General features: G+C 40.2%; 2 protein-coding genes and 1 long non-coding RNA gene across 13 annotated transcripts in view; 2 read left to right on the top strand and 1 right to left on the bottom strand.

Annotated features, from left to right (window-relative positions):
- The first annotated feature begins 1,318 nt into the window (after positions 1–1,318).
- On the top strand, positions 1,319–6,991 carry LOC111268163 (uncharacterized). The gene is made up of 2 exons (XM_022846949.2): positions 1,319–2,096; positions 6,037–6,991. The coding sequence occupies exons 1-2, from the start codon at positions 1,826–1,828 to the stop codon at positions 6,282–6,284; spliced, it is 519 nt and encodes a 172-aa protein (XP_022702684.1). The 5' UTR covers positions 1,319–1,825; the 3' UTR covers positions 6,285–6,991.
- A 1,441-nt stretch (positions 6,992–8,432) lies between these two features.
- Positions 8,433–23,392, bottom strand: part of LOC111268164 (uncharacterized) — a 46,598-nt gene continuing 31,638 nt past the window's right edge. For 2 of the 8 annotated variants that reach the window (XR_015314104.1, XR_015314105.1), the window contains 3 exons: positions 12,269–12,367; positions 9,261–9,334; positions 8,433–8,645 (listed from right to left, as the gene is read on the bottom strand). This is a non-coding gene — a long non-coding RNA (uncharacterized LOC111268164). Of the gene's footprint in view, positions 8,646–9,260; positions 9,335–9,935; positions 10,561–12,268; positions 12,368–14,800; positions 14,984–20,534; positions 21,364–21,888; positions 21,981–23,392 lie in introns of those variants that run through there. The other 6 variants (XR_015314106.1, XR_015314107.1, XR_015314108.1 and 3 more) reach the window with 6 other exon arrangements.
- On the top strand, positions 16,012–22,536 carry LOC111268162 (ganglioside GM2 activator). Of its 4 annotated transcripts, none has more exons than XM_022846946.2 (5): positions 16,012–16,604; positions 17,635–17,715; positions 19,007–19,117; positions 21,359–21,520; positions 21,891–22,536. In XM_022846946.2, the coding sequence occupies exons 1-5, from the start codon at positions 16,371–16,373 to the stop codon at positions 22,086–22,088; spliced, it is 786 nt and encodes a 261-aa protein (XP_022702681.1). In that variant the 5' UTR covers positions 16,012–16,370; the 3' UTR covers positions 22,089–22,536. The 4 variants fall into 4 exon arrangements, with proteins under 4 accessions (XP_022702681.1, XP_022702683.1, XP_086827706.1 ...); XM_022846948.2 differs by having other exon boundaries at positions 16,013–16,604; positions 17,638–17,715; XM_086971580.1 differs by having other exon boundaries at positions 16,017–16,604; positions 17,638–17,715; positions 19,010–19,117.

Here is a 23,392-nt window from a genome sequence, read left to right as displayed (position 1 = left end):
TACCGCTGAGCAGGCCAACTAGTCGCCAATGGTCGACTCTCGTCATAGTTGAAAATTGGCTAGCCGCTTGGTGGGGTCGCGGAAGGGGAGAGAATAGATGATCTGGGTCGCCGCCTTTTGAGGAGTCTACAACAGGCTGCAGAAGAGTTCTCGACGTTGACAGAAGCTGGCAGGGCACTATATATGATGCTGCAGTGATTGGCATTGTATAGCATAATGAAATTTAAACACGATGAACGCATTATTGATTCGCCTAGATTTGACGAGAAAGAAGTGGTTCGACATCTTGGGTGTCTCCTTAGAAATACTTAATATAGCGAGCGTGATTCGCTTGTCATGATTTGAGCAGGTAGCATCTGTCTATGAAAGCTGTAAGGTATAGCTTCAATGATTGCCGACAACAACAAGCACAGACGTTACAAACACTGACGTTACGCAATGTGCGTAACAACCCGTGTCGTGAACAAACATTTCGCACTTCTGATAGATTATAGTCGCATATGATAATGGGTGCTAGAATTCCGCGTCTATATACCTATATTGATGACCGAACATAGGACCTTGACTGCGAGTTCCCTTGAAACAACAGAGAAACAGACTTAAGTAAATAAGAAGGCCACACTTCTATAGCAAAAGACTTACTGAAAGAGTATCCATTGCAGATAAACAAGGGCTTATCAATTCATTGTATCCAATTATCAACCTGGAGTGTGACACGGGTCAGTGATGTTATTGGCCATAGGCCGGCTCTAAAGTTTACCTAGTGTCAAGGACACATACCTGATTTTCCTTAAATGTAACAGTTACATGTGCCGATTTGACCGAGGTAGGCCTTGAAAGGCCCTATTGAAAAAAATGAAAAACAGTTTACTGGAAGCAGCAGGACTATTATTCGTACGACTGAATGCCGTCACAGAAAAATTGCCGGAGTTTTATAGCTATTATAACAACATATAGTATTTAATGTCGTTTTTAAGAATATATTTAATAGCGATGATGGATCGAAGTTCAATTCTGCTTGAGGCGAACGATAGAAACGAGAAGATATATCTGTAGACAGCCTGCGTGAGACCATCAAATTCTCTGTCTAGAGTGCCTCGTCTCTATCTACTGACGAGAGCATCTCGCCGTATTTGCCGGCTATTACTGCTAGCGGCGAGATTCGATTGCATTATAAGCTATGCCCAACAGATGGCACTGTCGGCATCTTGCTTCAGGGGAGGGCAGCTCTCTCTAGTGTCGTTCTTCACACTAGAGGCGCTGCTCTCGCTGTTAGGATAATGCCTTCGTCTCTATAAGATGAAATTCTTCGTCTTGTAATAGAAACTGATAGGAAGCTAACGTTTCGTCCACTTTGGCAATCTGCATGATGCGCCAGCTGCATAGGGCTGGCGCTCCTAAAAACAGCGTCTGTTGCAACCCCTGGCGGTCGCAAACTGCACATCCTCACTTCAGAGGTGATGTGTACATTCGTTCACACGCCATCGAAAAGTCCAAGCTTGTTGCTCGACCCACCCATTTTACACATTGAATTCAAAGCACAGTGACGCAGACAAGCATAAAGCGGCTTATTGTTATATAGCGCCCCCTGCTTTTAACACGCCAGATTCGTCGGCGTCGCCAAGTAGGCACTATATCATACAGAAAATAGCGCTCCTGTAGAAATCTGCTGTCAATTCAGCGGCTAACGAGTGTACAGACGGTAGTCAAATTAGCAAGACGAAAGTTACATAATTGAGATAACATACTAGAAAAAAACTTTAAGGAACTTCTTTACTGTAAGAAGTGAACTTTCGCGCGGCTAGAGCAACTTTACAGCAGGAATATGTTCGCATTGATGAAGACTAGTGTACCCGTATGTTGTGTCGCGGCAGTGATCGCTACGTTCTGCCACATCACCATAACGATAGCGGAACTAGCAGACTCAGCTAACAACAACACGTCGAGCGTATCGAGTATCACTGCTTCTCAGACGTCAAATGAAGCGCTTTCCACTACAACTGGCGTCCCAAAACCACGTTGTCCAGGTACCTGTCACGGAAGTGTGATGAGTCTATTCTGTGAGCACGTCGACACTATGTTCGGCTGTCCTGAAGGTTAGTACAAATAAACAGAGTTAAAGAGACTATTACGTACGGCGCAGATGCCTTAAGCTGACGCTGAATACGGCACAACAAACATCACCTATCTACCTTAACGCGTTCATATGGAGAGCGCAGAAGCAAGTTATAATGGAAAAGTACGTACTTGCATTTCTTGCGACAACATGGGGCTTTTGGTAACAACCAGAAATCAATTCATCTAATAGGCATTCAGAAACAGGTACCACAACAATAGTTAGCGAAAGTACGCTAATGCAATACCTTGTTTCGCCTCTCACCAACAAAGACCTTAACATCCTGCTTTTCCCTAGGCCCTGCTGACTACGTAAAAAATAGTACTAGCCCACTACATTGTATTACTTAATGTAATGGCCAGTTCGTTTAACTTGAAAAAGGTGGCCTGCCAGAAGTCAAATTTCATTTGCTCACCTTAGTTGGCGGTAGTAATAAAATTTACCAAAGCTTGATAACTCCATGTCAACAGTGCAACATCGCGACGTCATAGAGGGTATATTTGCGTTAGGCAAATTTTGTTGAGTTTATAAAACTTGATCTGAAAGATTCGCTACGAGATTTAAAAACAGTATTAGGGAACAACGAGCGGCACTAGATCTATAACAACTTCCCCGTGTTTGGACATCTGTCGTGAAACCTATGCGCGATGATATATCTGGTTAGCTACTTCGTTTCTTTCCATTCGTTTTTCCCTCTTGCATCCAAAGCAAAAACAATCCCTATCAGTTTCTAAGGTTTGTTTTGAGGGCTTTCGTCGCTTGACGTTTGAAGCGACGACGTAGATCCTCGGACACCACTGACAAGTTGGCTAGAATGTACGCGAGGCTTCATCGCTTCTTTAGAGGAAGCAGCTTTGACCTGATTTAAGTATTCAACATTTTTTACTACAAGATATTCCTGTATGATGCACATCCCATACAGCACAATCAGGACTATTTTCAGGTCGAACAGGCCGAGAGTGACTGTTCGCGATGAAGCGATACGATTATTCACGTAGCAGCACTGTTTCACTGCATCTTTCGATGGCGTACAAAGAACAGCAGTTCCAAATTTGCTTTTCATGGATAGGAGACGATCTGGCAAAGCACAAACAGCCAGTACCCGCTGTCCTGCTTCCCCTGCCAATTTCGTTGCGAGTTGATGAGTTGGATACTTGGATGAGTTGGACAGAACAAAGCTTGAAAAATATTTAAATCTGACAGAGCGATTCCGAAAGCAGCAAAATGCACGATGGTGCACGCCACGTCGTCCATGATCGCTGTTTTATAAATAATATATCTATAATTAAAGGATTGACTAGAACGCCTTTGGCAACATTAGACATCAAATCGTGAACATTCTATCATATCTCAAGAAACAAAAATCTCTAGAAAACTTAATGTGGATTTGTCAATGATTCAAAGCTTGTTCTACATGGTAACAATAAAATTTATGTATTCGGCGCGCATTTGTTCATGGCGTATGTATGATAAAATATTTGCTAGTTTCCATTTAGTAGTATTGCATAGTCTCAGGGTGTTTTCGCGCAGCCATTTGCATCTAGAATCTACCACCATTAATTCAGAAATTTTTAAGCAACAAAACGTGATTTTTCGAGCGCTTAAACTTCTGACGCGCGGTTACTTCGGCAGCCGTCTTCCTAATAATAGTCATTTCAAAAAAAAAGTTGTACTTGCCTGCCTTTGTTTAAGGCGGCTCCAATCGAAGCTATTTTCGATAATTCAATGCAAAAGAGATCGGCACATATGCTTATCACGGGTATGTCTGAACTAGCCGAAGCAGAGTCCCGGTTAGGAAAGAAGATGGAATTATAGATTTAGTATCTCTTACGCAATTCATAATTGTAAACTACGAGGCTTTGCGCCTGTCAGAAGGCCAATACACTCTGAGAACAACACTAAGCATTAAAAAAATTGAAAATATCTTCTATGTGTTGGCTTAAATAACTGGCATTTTTGCATTGATGCTAGTAGAGTTAGCATTTTCGAAACGTTTCGTTACTTGTGTTATGTAAAATAAACTGGACGCGCAGATGATTTTAAGAACCATTTTCAGACAACACTCAAGGAATCAGATAATACATTTGAAATTTTTTTTTTCTAATTTCTGCTGTGTAGCGGCTTGCTTTCAATACCTCTGAGTGACTCAGATACGATGCACGTGACCGTTGTGTTTTTTGAAGGCAAACGGGACGTAAGGAATAAACTGAGGGCTTTTGGTGTCTCTATAATCCTCGACTTCACAGTTAACGCAGGTTGCGGAGGTGCCCACTCGGCTTCGCAGCCGTCCAATCTTCTGATATTATTGCCGCGTAGGCATCGTTTCCTTCTGGCTAGAGACATTAGTTCTTACTTCAGCAGATCTCTGAGTATCTGAAAATTTGAATGATTTTTCTTTGAAGTGCATGTCCTGCATGGCGTTAGCGTCTGTGGCATTCGTTCATTTACTATGTCATAATAGAATAGCACAGAAAATCACATTGAACCGAGAAATACGTACATATTGTTTCAATTCGAATGTTACTTTTCTTAGAATTTAATATCTAGCTTAGCATACGTATTTATTTTTTTGTTTGTTTACTCGTTGGCGATTGGATATTAGGAATGCTAGACAACGGTCACGACATCAACATTGGTTAACATCGTCATTTTTTTTTATGTAATTTACGTATGATCGAAGCGTAAATGACCAGACGTATTTCCACTTCAGTTGTGCTCATTGCTTTAGCTAACTAATTTACGTATGAGTCATAATGTGATTGCCTTATTTGGCCTGGGTCAAGCAAGAGTTTTTTTGACGCATGCGAATATATAGAAGTCGTTCAGTACGAAATATGACAGAGTGAACTTAATTTTTTTAAAGCATTTTGCTGTTTTACTTACAATCGCAATATGCACTGTATCATTCGAGTGATAACTTATTTATTCGGTTGCTATAAAAGTTTGGGTGCGGTAAGTCCTGAAGGGCATTTTTGCGTCATTCTGAAATTTAAACAATTTGCCTATTAAGAAGCTATCGATGTTTTGAAAAAAGTGGTAATCTGCGACAGCAGTGCCTGGAAAATCTGGTAGGTTACAGAAAAGCTCCAATTGTATTTTCATCACCGTCATTTTTCTGGTCTGATATCGAACGCTGTCGGAGAACAGGGGCCATTCCTTTTTGCCCACTGGCTTTGGTAGCTTAATGCACAGCTCGTTCATCATCCCTAATTGTTGCCGATACATTCGGCCGTAATCGACTAATCGGGAGTCATGAAGCTGTAAAAGATAACACCGGCCCAAACAGACACCGTAAGTTGTTGACCGTTGCTTTATTGCGATATTGCACTGATCCATTGACGTAGCCGCCTGTGGCTACCACATACGGCCTATTTTTTGTCTCAATTCGATGAACGAATGGTTACTCTTATAAGATGAAGAGGAACAAAACGGCTAAGCAGTTCTCCTCACGCCTTCGTTTCGCATACATCGACTCTGGATGTTACCACCCGTACACGTTATATGAATTAAGTTCCGTCACATTTATTGACGTTTTGACTTTCGCCTTCATAGGAAGCCTGTCACAGTACTTATTTTCGAGTTCAAAAAGGTCCCTTTTTAGGATTTCTGACATCAACAGCTCACGCTGCTTCCAGTAGTTCATCACTACGATTCATCAAATACGAAGTATCCATACAACAAGCTGTCCTCGCTGCTGTGGTTCCAAAGTGGAACTGAAAGGAACAAGTGGGTTTTGAGAGCCAGAAAAAGTCGAAAAATATCAGATCTCTACAACGTAGCGCCACCATGAAATACTAAAGAAACGTTTTTTTGCTGCACGAATATATTTACATATTTCAATATATATATATATATATATATATATATATATATATATATATATTATTAAACTCAACTCGTTCATCTGTTTTCAACACTAGGTGAATTCTGCTGCATTCGGAGGCCCACTACGCCGACTCCGCCTACCACCGAAGCTGAGATACCTGAATGCAAGGGTTTTTGTATACCATATTTTCTATCCGGCCTCTGCTATAGACCTGCTCGACTTATTCTACGAACAATCAATTGTGAACAGGAAACGCTCTGCTGTGATAATACGCCTGCTTCGCTCTTACCAATACTTCCTGATGACTCAGAAAATGAGATGCGCCGATCACGTTTTTGGTGATCTGAGCTATATCTGTATACGTGCTTAGCATTGCAGCACGGAAATCTAATATTCAAAAATAGCTTTGATCATAATACGGAGGTCTTAATAAATAACGTAATCTTTAGAAACTGGCGCGTAGGGCACACTTGTACACTACACAGTGTATACACAGTGTGTTATGACATCGTTAAGAAATACCACGTATTTCTTTATGATAAAACAGTAACAAAAAGCGTCCGAATAGCTTTAGTAGCTCTGCAAAAAAACGAGAAGATGATCTAGAAGTAAGCGAGTCCCCGTTGTCGTCTGCTGTTTAGCGTTTGTCTAATCTGACCTTGCAGATCGTCGTCAAATGACACAGGAATACACTGACTAATACGACAAACGCGTCGTACAAAGAGGAAACACGCATCTTCTTAAGCGCCCGTCTAAGCTCTCGCTTCACTAACACCATAATGAGTGTGATTAAATTTTTAAAAATACATAAAAGTATGCAAATGATGATGATAGTAGTAGCGACGCTTCGTTCAGACTGCAGAATAACAACGCGCCATTTTTCAAACAAGAATTTTGACTAGCAAATTAATTATGTACTTCATATACGATGCAGTGCTCTACTAGTTCTAATCTATATTATGTATAAGGTTAGAGCCTCATCTATAATGTATCCCTATTTCGAAATGGCGAAATAAACATTTTGCACTATAAATATATGCACTATTATATATCGGTCAGCATGTTTATTTAAGCATCAGTCTAGCAAAGATCGTTATAATAAGATACATGTTTTCATGTATATTTAATATAATATATATAATTTAGTTCGAACATTTATGAAATATTAATGCCAATGGGTTTCCTACATAAAGCAAGTCGTTGTGTGTAGCCCTAGTCATATTTAATTAGTAATAATAGCAATTATTCTGACGCGTCGGTGCTCGAAAATGTACCCCACACTTCAATTCAAACGGAAGCTACTATACGGTAGTGTGAAAATATCTTGCATGGACAGAGTACATAAAGGAATGGGATTGTCTGGTCACATTTGTTGTACATACCTTCATCTAAAGCAGCGCTGTCAAACCTAGAGGTCTGGGTCGGTATGTTTAACATGCTGGGTTAGTGTCTTTGAGTGGGGTTACTGAATAATCACCAGAATCTATAGACGGCAATCGAGTAGCGTCCTAATGACTCGCAACGGCTATCAGAGAGCTTAGCGGCACTCTGTGTTGGTAAGTGTCACTGAGTATTTTTTTTTGCCTTTATTATGCTCTCAAACGCTTGACGACGTTACGGGCCCATTCTAACGTCGCAATATTCTACATAACATCAGCGTCAATGTATAACTATAAACCACAATACCTTAACAAGTCTGAGTATATGGCTTAAGAAACGTCTACATGTGCCAGTTCAAAAACGAATGACTTGCTTGTTTAAGACTGATATCCTAATTCAAATTCTGCGCTTCGAAGTAATACCCACAAGATGCAGCACACTTCAACACCTTTTTTAGCTCTCAAAACACTTCGGTAGTTAGAACTGTCCTAGTAGACCTTCTGACGCCTAATCGGCAGGCCAAAATGGCGTGACATTGTGATCTCCACTCGCTTTTTTCGAGTGATTCGCCGAGTGGCAGCGATAAGTTGTTTCATCCTGCCCATGTGTTGGCTATCACAGGCTTTCTAGGATGAAGATCATCTTCGATGGATACCTGTCCGTCGCTATTTGAGCCTTACGTAGTGTGTGATCTTCATGCGCCGAGTGTATGTGCGGTCAAAATTTGTCTTAACATAAAACCTAGGGAAGAACAGACAAAACTCTTAATACATACGACTAATACGTGTAGAGATTACAAGCCATGGCATATGTTCCATGATTGCACCAACTAGAAGTCATCGTTGTCGTAAATTTCAGCCAGAGACAAAGGAGGGGTCGTTGCTTTGAGAGCGACGCTTGTCCTCAATGTGTCTTGATAACGAATAAGCTGAACGGAATGGACTGACCGACCGACCGACCGCCCGATTAACGAAAGAGCCTGAGCGCGACTAGTCCACTGTGTAAATGAAGAGGTTAAGTGTAGAGTATCCATGTAGCTTCCCGTACAACAATGGATGTATAGGTAGTAAAGTATTGTTGATTCACTAATAGTGCAATGAACACATGGGGTTAAATAATTGATGTTAAAATAGTGGTTATTTATTCTCATAATTTATAGACATCTGTGAAGAGCTTTCAAATAAGTCTCTGGGATTTTTTAGTTTGTCCATGCGTTTATTAAGGAAAAGGAGGTGCTTCTATTTAATCAATCGCTGGCAGTCGACCAGTTAGTTAATCGATTGGTAAAGCAGAATTACGGAGCAATTGTGAAGTACTCCCGTGCTGTAACAGTAATATATTGGAAAATTAGATAAACATTCACGACAATCGTAAAGTAAGTCTGTGGTGCTTAAGTAAGTAATCACTTGAATGATTTATTGTTTTGAGATCGAATGGCCTCACAGTCTTCTAGATTGAGTTCATCAATCGTGATGCTATACCATAACGAGACGGTGTCACGAGGAATCATACTCGAGATATCAAATCTTCGAAGGTCATCTCTGTTCTATAGTGGCAACGAGTGGGCATAAAAAAAACCACTGCGTTACATCGTGCCATGCCATTAGAAGGGGTGATTCGAAAGTTCAAAGCACTATTTTATAATCCCCACCGTATTTTCTGCATTTAGCAACGTGAAAAGACGTTCGTTATTCTTCGAATTTTGAATGATATTCGCAGGATTGCAATGGTAAAGATAGGTTATAAAATAAAAATAATAACACTTATTTATGAGTCTAAGGTACTCAAGCTTGTGGATGCGCTATAGTACTCCTTCGGTCCTAGAAGCGCATCGCTTTTAGTTAAGCTAAATAAATTTCCATTGCCCCCCAGCCAGCTATAACTCATCGCATAGCTTCATCGTATAATTCATGATACGACAAAACTGAATTTACGTACAATTATAATAATGTTTGCCGTCCCATTGTAGTGGTTTTCTTGACGGCCGTCGTTATTGATAGAAACCTGTGTGCCTGAAACAATTGAAATTAGAAGGAAGATAAGCTTTTATCCTTCGAATAACTCCTCGCAGATAAGTTGAGCACTCAACAGTTCCGCAATGTGCGTCACTTGTACGTAATCAAATAGCACGTAACGACTACGTAAATGGTCGAAGTGAAGAATCTGCACATTCACAAAACGTTTTTATGGAAACCTCTAACGTAAGATGGTAAGATAAACTGAGTCGATAATGAGACGAGAGTAACACAAAGTCCGAAAGAACATACGTTCGGACGTCGTGTGGCCATGACGCGTCTGCGCGCGTATTTCACAGTGCGCGCTCGCATGGATTGTAATAGTATTTTACACTTTGTTTTAATAAAAAGGTTTAATGGCTGAATATATATTGTGAAAAAAGTGCCTGGAAAAACTAACCCCGTATGCCATAGGCAAGATAGATATTCTCATTTTCTTTAGGAGTGGATCTACATAATTCATATATAATTTTTAGCGGTAGTATAATCGTTCATTGCGCTTCCAAGGTTTACAATGCATGTTTTGCTGACTCTAGGACCTTTTTTGGTATTGTCAATAGGAGAAGTAATTTTTCTTTGTTTTATCGAAGTGACGTACCTTTTTAAGCCGCAGTTTCCCCATGATGTCTACAGGACGAAACGACGCCGGACGAACACACTGTCGTTACTGCAGAATTGAACCATGATATCGTCATGGAACGAAACAGTGAAAGAAAAAGAGAGAACTCGAACAATTCGTCGTTTCTATAACTGGAGGATATTAAATCGCCTACCAGTCATGCGCCAGTCAACGCGTCGGCCCGTAGAAGGTGGTTCTATGCAGGACACCTAGCTGTCTCTCTCCGTCCCCAATGGAGCCTTTGACAAAGTCGAATTTTGAACCGAACGAACTTCGAATAATTCGGGCTGAGTGTCGAACGGTTGGCTATAAACTAACTACACGAACGCGTCATGGAAACAGTCATCATTGTTTGTCCATGAATTGAGTCGCGCTTTGTGACGTCTACCGATTCCATTCAACGTGACAGGAAAGCGGTCGAAAGAAGACGAAAAAGTATCAACCAAATTCCTGAGCTGCTGCTACCCAGCAAACTGTCATTGAATATTCCTTAATTAAGGTCTGCCTTGATAGTCTAGGTCAGCGTGAAAATTCATAGCAAGAATAGAAGGCCCAGGACAGCCTGCGCGGTTCTGCCTGCCGGAATGCTCAACCATGAATGGCGCTGTAAGTCCATTAAGAATAGAAGTTATGATATTTAAGTATTAGCTCAGCTGCTACATAATAGTCGTGCAAAGCAGCTGTGCACAGGGGTATGATACCACAACGCCTACATGCAAACGCCGTTCTTCGTGTATTGACTGCTTTACTTCAGTTATACGTAAGAAAATGTTTGTTCTCACCCAGAAATATATTTCTTCTTTACCCCCTGGCGACAGTTATTTATAAGCGATTGAATGCTTCATCAAAAACGATGATGTGATGAAAAAAGTCGCTGCCCGACAAAGCTGACCCAATATGGGATCGGCGATCGGAATGAACGATCCTTGTAATAGTATGAGATTTCTAACTATCGAACCAACGGTATCCCGTAGGGGTGAAGACAGCTTTCTTGCTTGGAAAATGTATAGCTTCTCGATCGGCCGACAACGTCGTGTTGAGCATATTCGACTGTGCACATACTGTTCCGTACTGTAGCAGTTTCGTGACTTGCCTCTCTAGCCGCGCTGAATATCTCGATCAATCGTTTTAATTTTACCTTCGTTAACGAAAAATGTCGTCCGCATTATGGACGACACTTGTCGACACGAGTGGCATCGTAACCGATGAGTTCATATTTTAATAGCAATTGAATCTACAAAAAACAAAGGTTCCCTTTTCCTACTTTTCGAATGTACAGCTTCCTGTTATTGAAGCAAATACGAGAAGCCTGTGTACCTTTCGCATATATTAGTCGCTGTTACGCGTATCGGTCTCTCAGTTGTTACCCGTTATTGTTAGACGATATTAATTCTCACTGGTCAAAACGAAAAGTAACTACGTACTTATGTTCGACGGTAGCATAGGGCAACAGAAATTCGCCTGAAGAAGCATATTCATAAGGAAATAGTATATCCCTTGGACCACAAAAAGCGTGTGTAGATGCGGTAGCTGTCTGTCTCCAACTCTCGCTCCCTAGCGAATGAAAAGTTCGCTAGAATGCTAGAAACACGCACTGAAAGGGACGCTCGTGGCGGCCATTGATTGCTCACATTGAAATTACACACTAATTGAGATCGTCTCACAGATTCGATCTCAATGAATTGCCATAACGATCATTATTAACAATCTCGAATACATTCTTCCGTTGTTGTACTGTAGGAGGGTGCGTGTAATTCAAAGCAGAGCATGAAAGATAGTCACTTGTCACAGCAAATGGTCACCTTTTACTGGAGATGGCCTCGAATTTGTAAATAATTTGCCTTAAGTGAATGTGCAAAACCGGTCTTGAAAAAATCTGCTAATACTGGTAAGAAAAAAAGTTTTGCCAAAATTATTCGTCGACTACCTTTGTTTACCTCGAGAACTGTGGGCTTAGCTAATAAAGGGAAGAAGTGATGGAGGATTTATTTCTTAGAGAAAAGTTCTAAAGTTCGGAAGTTCATGCGTAATTAGGTCAACTAGCGTAGAGGCCTCTAAAGGCCTTTCTTGCTGGACTTTCTCTGGGGATTATTCTAGCGGTTCGTATGATTTTTTTTAACAAACAGTATTCGGGCCTATTACTCTATTGTTGGAGCAGAAAAGCGGCTTTGTTGCGAGAAGACAAGTTTAGCTAACTTCTTTTGTAGCTTGCTAACTCAGTAGTTATAATCTAGATGATGTCATATATTCCTTTCTAGTTGCATCTTTCTGGCAGAGACGACGATTTAGCTTGCTACGATGCTATGACTTACGCTTGTTTAGCCATTTGAGTACGTAAAAGTAGTTCGCCGGTGTGGAAGTTGATATTGACGAGCGTTGTCCTTGTGACTGAGGTAAATCACGAACTTGACCTGGCGAGAATCACTCTATATAAATTCATTCGTGTCTGAGCTTCGCACCTCGCACCCGGGAATAGTTTACCTATTGCTATGAATGTTTATATTCTGTAAATCCGCTCCCTACGGGTTTAGTACTTCGTAGCTGAAGTATACACAAACGACGTCATTTGCTTTGTAGCACGCATGGCCTTAGCATGCGAGTATTGTACCTGAACTGCTTAAACCTCTCCAAAGGTTGCATAGGACGATTCGTTTCCCCTCTAGCGGGTACTGCTTTATGTTCCTTGAATGAATAATAAACACTTATGCTGCCAGGATGGGCCTTTTTTATATCAGGTAGGCTAAGTAATATGAAGGCAAAGACCTACTCCAACGCGTCCGCAAACTCTATGTCGGAATTTTTTTTCTTGCCAGAATGCGTTGGCCTATCTTGCTCAACTGGCAACTGCTAAATAAATAAAAAAATTCCTGCTGGTAGTAAAAAAGTGCATGCACGAACAGTTATACCGTAGATGACGATTCTATCGACGATATCATGGCCATTATTTGACAGCGGAAATGGGCAGAATGGGGTAGGCTCATGTGGGCGAAACAATCACCATATTTTATGTTGATCCTAAACTTTTGTTATCCTATAGAGATTCATTTCGAGTGGGGGGCTCGAAATTTATTCACCGTCACCGTTCGAATTTATTACTTTTTTCCAGAACTAGCATTATCAGTACAAAATTATTTATGCAATAAGCAACTTTGCAGTTTTCCTATTATATTGATGATCTGCGCCGACGCATCGATCGGGCAGAATTTTACAAGTGGCTTTACATCGTAACATAGTTTAGTGTGCATCTATACATTTTTATTGTTATTTTGATGACTATTCTTGTTTTTGATCTAAAATAGAAGTAACTTCACGCGAACACTGAGAAGTTGTTGTTTTGTTGAAGAAAGTATTTCAAGTAGCTACTTATTGAACTATTCTCCCGCTCTTGCATCATAACGTATTTTAAGATTTTACTGTAGCTATTACTATTTGTGGCCGAGTATTTTTGTTTTGTTTTTCATGAAAAAGATGATGATATAGAAAAATTCCAATTCTGAGACAGGTTTCGCCAATGCTATGTACTTTTCTTAATTGAACCAGCCGTTTATTACGATGAGCGCGTTTTTCTTTAATGGTTGTCTGATTTATCGCTAATATTGGCTTCCTGAACAAAGGTAAGCTGCGGCAAGTGTTGCGTATTATGACCCATGTTGAACGATGTCTTTTCAGCGTGTTTTGCGCAGGCTAATGTCTGGCCATCTAGAGGGTTGGACTGCTACTGGCAAAGACAAATTTTAATTAGCGTTGCCTGTACATCCGAAGCAATCGTTGTGGTTCACAATGTACGTTGATGGGGCATTTTTATGTATATCGATATTGCCGCCTGGCGGGCAACGTCATTATACGAAATATTTACGTAGCAGTAAAGCGCTATCGCGGGAAACGTGTCAAACACGTTTAACAGTGACACTATTATTAAGCATTGTTACTATATAATTATAATTAGTATCGGTTTCGCTAGCAATGACAAGCTCTAGTTATTCTCAGTTCCCATCACGACGTTGTTTGTACGTCCATAGTTCAATGTATAGCTAATAACAATTTCAATCGGTATTGACTATGAAATTAAATTAAATATTTTAGTTTTTCCATCCGACTGTATCTTTTCATCGCCAGTTGTTACCCTCCACGTAAATAGAGTAGAAGGTGCTGCATCCGGTACATTGAACAACGCATGTATTCGATTGATACAATTCAATTGGTGTTTTTCTTTTCACTGAAAACCTTTGCACAGAACGAAAGCTGCTCATAAGTAGTAGGCCTAGCAGGATCCAAATAGGACCTCCCAATCCAAATAGGATTTCCCGCAGTCGATCGACAATAAGCTGCGGCCACATTCCGCTTAAATACTAGACAAATAATGATGACGACATAATAAAAATGACGGTATTAACATAACGGACAGTGGTTCTAATAAGTCACAGTTTTGAGTCATTCGCCTCCTTAAGCGCTATACCCAACAACACAGTGGTCAGACCTCGTCACAGTTAGATACAACGGTGGATTTATGGTAATAATAGCTGTTTAGAACAATAGAAATGACTATTTAAGTCAGTTGAACCCTTTAGATGAGCATTGAAAGATTTCACTGTATGAGTCAATGTATAGCTCCAAGAAAAAAGCGAGACCCAGGCGCGAAACAAGATCCGAACGTATGGAAAAATCAGTAGGTGACACTTTGGTCTCGTAAGTGAAACAATAGCTAGGTGATGGGTGTTCAACCTTTCCCTTTTAAGAACGCATATTATAGGCTAGCAATTGAACGCTAGATGTTTTCGGTAGTCGGGTTAACTCACAAGACTTGCTCTGATGAATATGGGCATAACAAACGACTACGAACTTACTGTACGGCCTACTGAAGGACGAGAGGACACGAAGCGGTCGGCAGTCTTCTGGTGTAATCTACTGGTCGTGTGGTGGATTGAAGTGTCAAATAATTGACACTGCAGCATCGTATTTCAGGTAATATTAAACATGTTATTGCAGTACAGGTTTCTGTCGAGTCAGATCCGTGCACGCCAGAGTGCCTGCACGTAAAAACATAAGGAAGTAAACATAAAACATAAGGAAGTAAACAAATAAAAAGAAAAGACTGCATTTTTCTTTGCTAAAATGATCGCACAATCCCTACGACCTCAAACATGTTTAGCCTAAAGAGGTTCATTCATTTTCTATTATGGCTCAAATAGGAAATATTTATGTCACGTTGTCACGGTGCAAGTGCTGTTTGAATATTGCGAACGAACGCGTCTAACAATCACCTTGTTTTCAGCTGTGGCCAAACCTTCGCAATCGAGTGAGATCTTCAAATTAATAATATTCATATTTGAACATCGTTAGCGCCATCAACAAAAAGCCACAAAAACTGTGTACATTGGCATACTCTTACTGGATATATACTCATGTATATAAAAGATCTAGCATATACTATTTAGATAAAAAAAAGTGCATTGCTTCGGCGCTTTAAATTAAATATCGCTCAACAACTTCAATCTGAAGCCATATAGGTCCTACAAAAAAATTTAACGGTATCACTGACTTATGGCTTTTTTTTCTAAATACATCATATGTTTATTAGAGCGCATCCAAACAGAAGGCGATAAACGTCCGTTTGGTGATTGTTTGTGTTGGGAGTTGTGTGTGGAAGTTGCCTTTGCCCATATTCCTCCTCATAGCTTCAACGTGTTCTTCGGCGAATGCGCCCATAGCCGCAGCATGCTATAACAGATAGATGCCTGCTGGCGCATTTGTACTGAAATGATGACGGCCGACGAAAATTTGGGCGGGAAGTGCTTAGCGGACGCCGGATTGTCTACCCTCTCCGACGAAACGACGAAACCAATCGCACCGATTACGTCGACACAAACACACACACGTACGCATCCATGTCCTGTGTGTGATGAAGAGGGAGCAGTAGAAGAATACGAAAGAACGACGAGGCAGGAAATGATCCACGAGGCATCCCGCACTTCCATATCCAGCCTGCAGCGGTTTCCATCACCGCCGCCGCCGCCGCCGCCACCACCGCCGCTGCGGTCTAATGGTTGACTGGCCGCTGGCCGCAGTCGTAGCACCTGACATCTTTTTTTTGCTGGACGCAGTGCTATGCAACGGCGCGAATACGCTAGCTATTACCAAAGCAAAGCAAAGCAAATTGGAACGTATAGCACTTCAATAGCGCGTTAAGACAGTGTTTACAATTGGGGAAGCTGGACAGTCAACGGCCAGTTGTCCTAAAATAGCAAATACAGAGAAAAAAAAAAAACGAAACACAATCTCCGTATAGGTGCCTAAGTGTCTCTTATTGGCCTTCCGTTGGCCACACGACGCTGCTGTGTATAGAGCTGTGTTTAAGAAAGTCCTTATGGACTAAAGATCGCGCACATTGGCCAACTGTAGGTCACTCCTGGAGATATGTCTGGGAGTCGTGCATATTGTGTTGTTGCCGTTATTTTGGCTCTCGTGGCGACACGCATTTATGCCGGCCCAAAAAAAGGCAACGTTTTACAAAAGGCCAGTCCAGCGGTGCCGGAATACCAAGAATTCTATCGTACTCTAGCAAACGTTACCCTTGACAGGTACATGGATCTCATCTCGATGCCGCAAGTTCCCAGTCGATATATAAACAATGAAGAAGACAATCCAAATGTAAGTCCATACCCGTTTGAAGTTAGCATTTTTAAAGTTACAAAGAACCTAGGTCAGCATAACGTGTTACTTGCCAGTTACTGAAAATCAGCGCAACCCTGGTCTCCCAGAAATTAGATAAACATTGTGGTTCCTGCCTCAGCCGGGTACTGTGACCAAACCTTTCTATAAGCTATTTACAATAAGGACAAATAAGATAGACGTCCAATTGCATATTAAACAAATGTTACCATGAAAGGCTTTGCTATAACAGGTGACAGTCACCCTAATCATGTGCTGAGTTGTAAGCGTTGGCATTTTTGCCACACGTGCCCTTACAAATCTGCGCACGTTGATCCGAAGCAGGCTGGTCTATTGGGTGAACTGAAGATTCAACTGATCATTAACAACGTGGTGGTACTGAGGCATATGGTATGCTTTTACTGTGTCTTACAGATTTGCAATCGCCTAAGCAAATTGATAATCATGATGTTTCACGCGGAGTACTAGAAAGCATACAGCCGTGGTAAAAATGCTACATTTTTTCATCAAAAAATAATTATCACCGCCTGTCATAGCTGATTAAGATCGACGGCGTCTGTAGCCGGCTAGCCGGTCACATGCGCGACAGTTTACTGTTTTAGTCAGGTTCCTGTCGCAGGATGGCAAGGTCGCCTGTAAGAATATCAATGTAACTTCGTACTGTCCCTCCTGACAAGGTTTTTTCTGCTGTCGGAGGCTATGACGAGCACAGCCTATTCATAGAGCGCTTTTCGGATGCAGAAGTCTCCTGCTATTCCCACAAACAAAATGCACGGCAATAGCTGTAATATTGCCTATTACAGGAAGAATCCTCTGACCGAAAACACAGATCTGAATGCTGCAAAGGAAATTTTTTATGAATCCTAGATAAATAATATTAATAGTGCTATTTATTGTGTCTAGCAGTTGTTCTGGATAATTCCGGTCGTTTTGCCTATCAAAGCGTTTCCTTCATTTCAAATGATAGACGCTTGTGTGTGCGTGCTAAAGCTGTCCTGCATTCTTTCAGAAGTGGGTCTTTGACGAAGAGGACGACGACTACATTCGTAGTTATCACGTGACCAGCTGCCCCTATGAACGGAACGCCATTGTGAGTAATCAATTCGTAGTGCCTTATTCGCCGGTTAGTGAACGGGAAAATCTACACTCACGAATTTCACAATAAAACTATTTAACATGATCGTGTAAAGCTTATTACAGTACGTTTTTGACACTGATCAAATGTTCCAAACGTTTTTAACACACAACGTAAGCCCAGTGAATTTTCTTAGTTCGCCCGTCGCACCTCATTCCGCGTTCAGCATCATTTCTTAAAGGTACGAGTCATAATATATGATACCTTGCTTGTACTTGGCCGGTTCATCAATACCCTTTTTATAGGCTGAGAAGCTTGATCTGTCATCGGATTCGAATTACTGATGCTCGAGTAATTAATGAAAACATACCCCTAGTTGACTCAAAGTAAAAATACTATTTGAAGTTTCAAAAAACTCTTTTTTTTTTTTTATTACTGCCCCAGGATATCTAGCACCGCCAACGACATATACTATACGACGCGACGAAGCATATAATTAAAGCTTTAAACTATGTGGAACTGGAAATTGTAGTGACCGTATTATATTGATCGCTTAACTATCTGATGGAAGGGTGCAAACTATTTGCGTAGGTGGCAAATATATCGCAGTTGATATCTTGCATCGGACCCTGTTGATTTTTTGCCGAAATACGGCAAAAAATTAACAAGGTCCCCGCGCAAGTATGAGCCGAGAGACATTTATGTGGTTTCACAAGCTGGTAATAGAGTAGATATCAATACGTGATCACTCCATACTCTTGTCGCATAATAAAAACGTGCGGATAAAACCGGAAAGTATTTAGATATAATTCACGGCGCAGCTATTTGATGTCACTGACAATATATATATATATATATACATTTTTTTTTCTGAATCATTTTGATACCTCTGATAATCGATCAAAATATTTAGAGAAATTCGCAGCAAACGCTGGGTAAGACTGGTTGCGAAAAAATCGATCATAGGCCAAAGTAAAACTTTCTGTACAAACGGCCTAATAAATTCGTTTTTATCTATTGTTATGTTTCTTGAATAGTAGTATTTCTACCTAATTCTATGACACGTCATATAAAGATTTCCCTGGTTTCAACCCAAATGTACTTCGCCGATCACGTCATGACTATGTTACTTTAAAGAAAAAATAGAACAAGTATAATTTTTTTTATAAGTCTGTCTGATATAAAGGTTGCTTTCAGCTGGAGAATGGTTATCCACAAAAAGGCACTCCTATTTCACTCATGCTTCACCGATGTTTGACAAATTGATTGATAACTAACGGCAATGCAACGGATTCTATTATGAAAGCAGGTGAAGTACTCAAACCTACGAGTTCAGCCTGATCCCCTCATTTTCCCCGGAAGAATACGTATCACTTCGGACATTAACGTTCTCGAGGATATTACAGAGCCTATAACGGTAAGCACGTAACTTAGGCAACCGGATGTGGCCATAGAAATTTATATTGTTTTCATTTCTGTAAGAAACAGGCTCCAATCAGTTTACGAGCCCTGTGTGCTTCAGGTGCTCCGTTTTTAAACGAAAATTTTAGGTTTTCCATTATACGTATGCAATTAATGCTTCGATCTAATAAAGAAGCTCCAATGCCTATGCAGGTTTTTCTTATTTTTTATAGCCCAATAAAGTATGAAAACATTTGATGTTTTAGACGTAGTTCACGATCCGGATTTAAGATCGGACGTAGACATAGTGCGTTTTGTGCTAAAAGCTAGCCGTATAAAGCAATTCTTAATGGCAGTACCGATCGTAAAATTCGAAAGTTGATTTATCGCTGTTGATTAGTTTGAACGCTTTTAGAAGGCTAACTGTATAATAATCGGTTCGCTAAAATATAGATCTACTCCATATTGTATCTGATTAGTGCTAAACGGTACCGGGTTTTGACACTAGCTTTGACCTTCTTTAGAAAGGAAGCCAAAATCTTGACCCACCTAACGGATCTCTTTATTTCAAGCCGAAAGTGTTTATTTATTCTTTTCCATATCAGTATTTGTTTGAGTTTTTCGCCACGTCCGATCACAGCTGCTCCGGAATATATTGATCACAAAGCCTTCTGTGTTCTCTGCAGCCCTGTCCACGTTCAGTTATATGAGTTGTAATTGAAATTTAAATATTTTCCCAGTGTATTTATTTTCAATTCTCCTTTTTTAATTAACAAAAACTATTTATTGTTTAGCCCCCTGGCAGTATCAATACAGCACAGATTTTTCGAGGCTATGGAGCATTCCCAAAGTTTCTAAGCTTTTCAATATTACAAACATTTCAGCTTTATTTAAAAAATCTTCAAGATTTTAACTAAGTAAAGCATCAGTATTGCTTAAGCTGTAAGTAATGGCCAAAAAATTATGTAAAAAAAAAGCATCTTTTTAAAGATAGAACCGTACATAGACACAGCTGGCAAATTCATTGGGGTTGGGTCTTGTTATTGCATAGAAAGAGCAATTTTTTCAGTGGCTATTTGGAGTAATAGCAGCCATGGTCATATGAGCCAAAAATGCGAAAACAAATTGACTAACTAAAAAATGCATAGTTTAGTGTTGTATAAAAGTTTCAAATATTGTATCCAAAAATACGACATAAGAAATTTATGTGCGGAGACCTTGAAAATGGTAGCAACTATGTTTGATCCGCTTATATGCTCCCTCAAATGAGGCTGTCAGACCTCTATGTATATACTCACGGCGCTCGTCTGATTAAGATGAAGATTGAAGTACAACTACACACTTTTATGGTACAACTGCAAAAACTTAACTTGCCAGCAAATGTAGCATTGAAACTCAAGCAAACAATTAAAAAATACTCAAACTATACTTACCTAAATTTTATTGAAGTTAGGGCACAAGTAACGTTCTGTGGTTATCGAGTTCAGCCACAGCGGCTCACTGTTAATAACGCGTAATATAACACAGTTACTCCCGAACCACCCGTAAACGACCCTGGAGACCCATTCGTTTGGGCATGGTTAGCAGCCCAAGAGTGAGAGAGAGATAGAGAGAGAGAGAGAGAGAGAGAGACTTGATGCGACGACCTCCACACATTGAATTCATTCAACTGGACCATAACTATCACACAGACCCGCTGACGGCCTTGATCCAAGTAACTTTAAGGTAATATATATTAAAATGTAAGCTATAGCGTCACTACATGGAAAACTCTATTCAAGCTGCTACGTGACTTTCAGATGACAAACAGAACTCGATCTGGCAACAAGCTTTGCTTCAGACGAGATTCGTGAAGTCATTTTGCCCTGAATAGGTCTCTGCGAACATCGATGAACACATAGAAAAGAGCATATAAGTCGTACACTATGGATCCAAGGTGAACATCGTGAGCTTGTATAACTTAGAGTTTGCCAAATGTACATCTACAAACAAAGCAATCGTATATGCTTAAATGATCCCATCTGCGCAGATTTTATAGATTGTTTGAACCAAATGGCATCTTGAAAAATTCTCTCTTTCCTATTGTTTTATTTCACGACGTTTTACTTCTTAAAAGAAAAAATCCGAAAGTCGAGCTGATTAAGTTGACGTTCTCACATTCAGACTAAATCTGTCTTTAACCATCTTTCGAGCAAGTCTCTTTAACCCGATTCACTTCTGTACACGCCATTCTCCTTTTATTCCTCTCTTTCGATAGGTCCACGTCCGCATGCGACGTCGTATGGTCTATTTTTGGATGGACCTCCCCTGCGTCGCTCAATACGGCTCATGTGTGTACGAGAACATCTGCGACTCAACCATCAAGTGTCCTGTATTCTACGAGCTACTCGGCCTGCCTTGCGGGTGCCCGATTAAAAAGGTTACATCGACTATCTAATGACCTAACATCTTTAACGTTCCCCCTGTTGCCCCTAATCTATTTAGATTTCGTAATGATATTACATTAGAACATACGTTCTTGCTATGTCATTCTGGGCAATCTCGGCAATTTTCGGCTTAGATGAGATAGGCCATGTTTTAAGCCGTCCCATCAGATAAGCAACACTCTTTAACACCTTTATGTTATACAAATTTCAGTGACTTCATTACTAGATACTAGTTGGTCACCTTAAAAAAGGCACGTTTTGATGACCAGTAGGCCCACAATACAGCCTATCAGGATTTAGAGCCTTAGATTCACATATTCTCAAACGGCTTCTAAGTAGTTGTTCTCTGTTGTCCGCTTACAGGGTATCTATCGAACAGATAATAAGGCGTACGATGTTCCGGACGTCCTTCCGTCATGGCTAACTTCCGGCGATTATCAAGTCATCTTGAAAGCCTCGACCAACGGCCGACCACTTTTTTGCGTTAGGTTCAAATTGTCTGTGGAGGGCCCGGATGACCGCGATCGCCTCCTGAACTTCCTTTCTAAGAAACTTCGTTAAATCTCGACCAAAAGCTCCGTTAGTTACCTGAAAAGTGGTGTTCAGTGGTGGATTAAGTAACTGCTGAGGGGAGAAGTCCCATAATTTGAAAGCCGAAATGACAATCAGCATTTGCAGTAGGGTTTAAAACGGCATATTTCTGTTACTATTTTCATTAGGTTGCAATCGTGTTCATTAAATATAATGTTTTATACACCTGGAATTTTTAGAACTCAGAATTATGCTGCCAGATACGCGTGCGACAAGTCTTTTTTTTATTAAATGGATTGAAGCTAACTTTAGGGTTAGCACGAAGTTTCTATTGCTCTAAAGGAAGGATATATCTAACGGAATAGTATCCGCGCTGCTCTCATGTAATAAATTAGATACCCGAATAAATTGTAGAATATAGAAATATTTATTTTAATTTTTAAATAAACAACTACCATACGAGATACGTATCTCTATATTTGGCATGTCGTTGATCTTTTTAGTACAGAATGTGATCTAATATAAAGCCTGACATAACTTAGTATCGGAATACCATTGTGCGTGTCATAACAGATATCTGTTAAGCTCTACATCTGGAAATTATGTTGCTCCAAGAGCAGCTAGTTGATAAAGCAATGCATATATTGTGTATTTGGCATAGTTACAAACAAGGTCCTAAGGTTAGTTAGAAACTTTCAAAACGATTATATAAAACTTCACACTTTAGTATACTTATTTATGTTATATAATATATATATATATATAGTATTTGCAGTGGAACATTTCTGTACCGGCTTTTACTAAAATTTAAGAATGAAACTTACTCCATCCCAACTAGGATTTCGGAAACGGTGAATTTTGCCTTATTATATGTTCAAGCCTAAATTAACCACGAATTACAAGCTTATAGTTCTTTACTCTTCTTAACATAGTTCGCCCTCTATGGGTACGGCGGACAGGTATTAAATAACGTTGGCTATGACAGACCACCAGTTCACAGTCGATAATGTAGACGAAACGAATCCTTGAAGATTCTATCTTCGAATGTTTCATTTCAATTTTTGGTAATGCGTTTAAATATTGTAAACATAGATATTTAAAATGACCTTTATAGGGCATTTGTTCAGCTAACACTGTGGCAACGTACAGAGAAACTGGGTGGGGCACTTTGCGAATGAAGCTCCAAAAGATGAACACGATTTGGGAAAGTCTTAAGGGTCGTTCTAGTATAAGACGATGAAAAAAACTTGGGAACTTTCTAGGGGTCTGCCAAGAAGTGGGTCGCTCTATAGTAGTTCTGGACCAAACGTGCGTCTAAAGACTCAATTCCTTTC

Source organism: Varroa jacobsoni, unplaced genomic scaffold (assembly GCF_002532875.2).
Source record: "Varroa jacobsoni isolate VJ856 unplaced genomic scaffold, vjacob_1.0 scaffold_1263, whole genome shotgun sequence".
NCBI lineage: Eukaryota > Metazoa > Arthropoda > Arachnida > Mesostigmata > Varroidae > Varroa > Varroa jacobsoni.
Note: the sequence above shows the minus strand (reverse complement) of the source record. Positions and strands in the feature narration are given on the sequence as shown.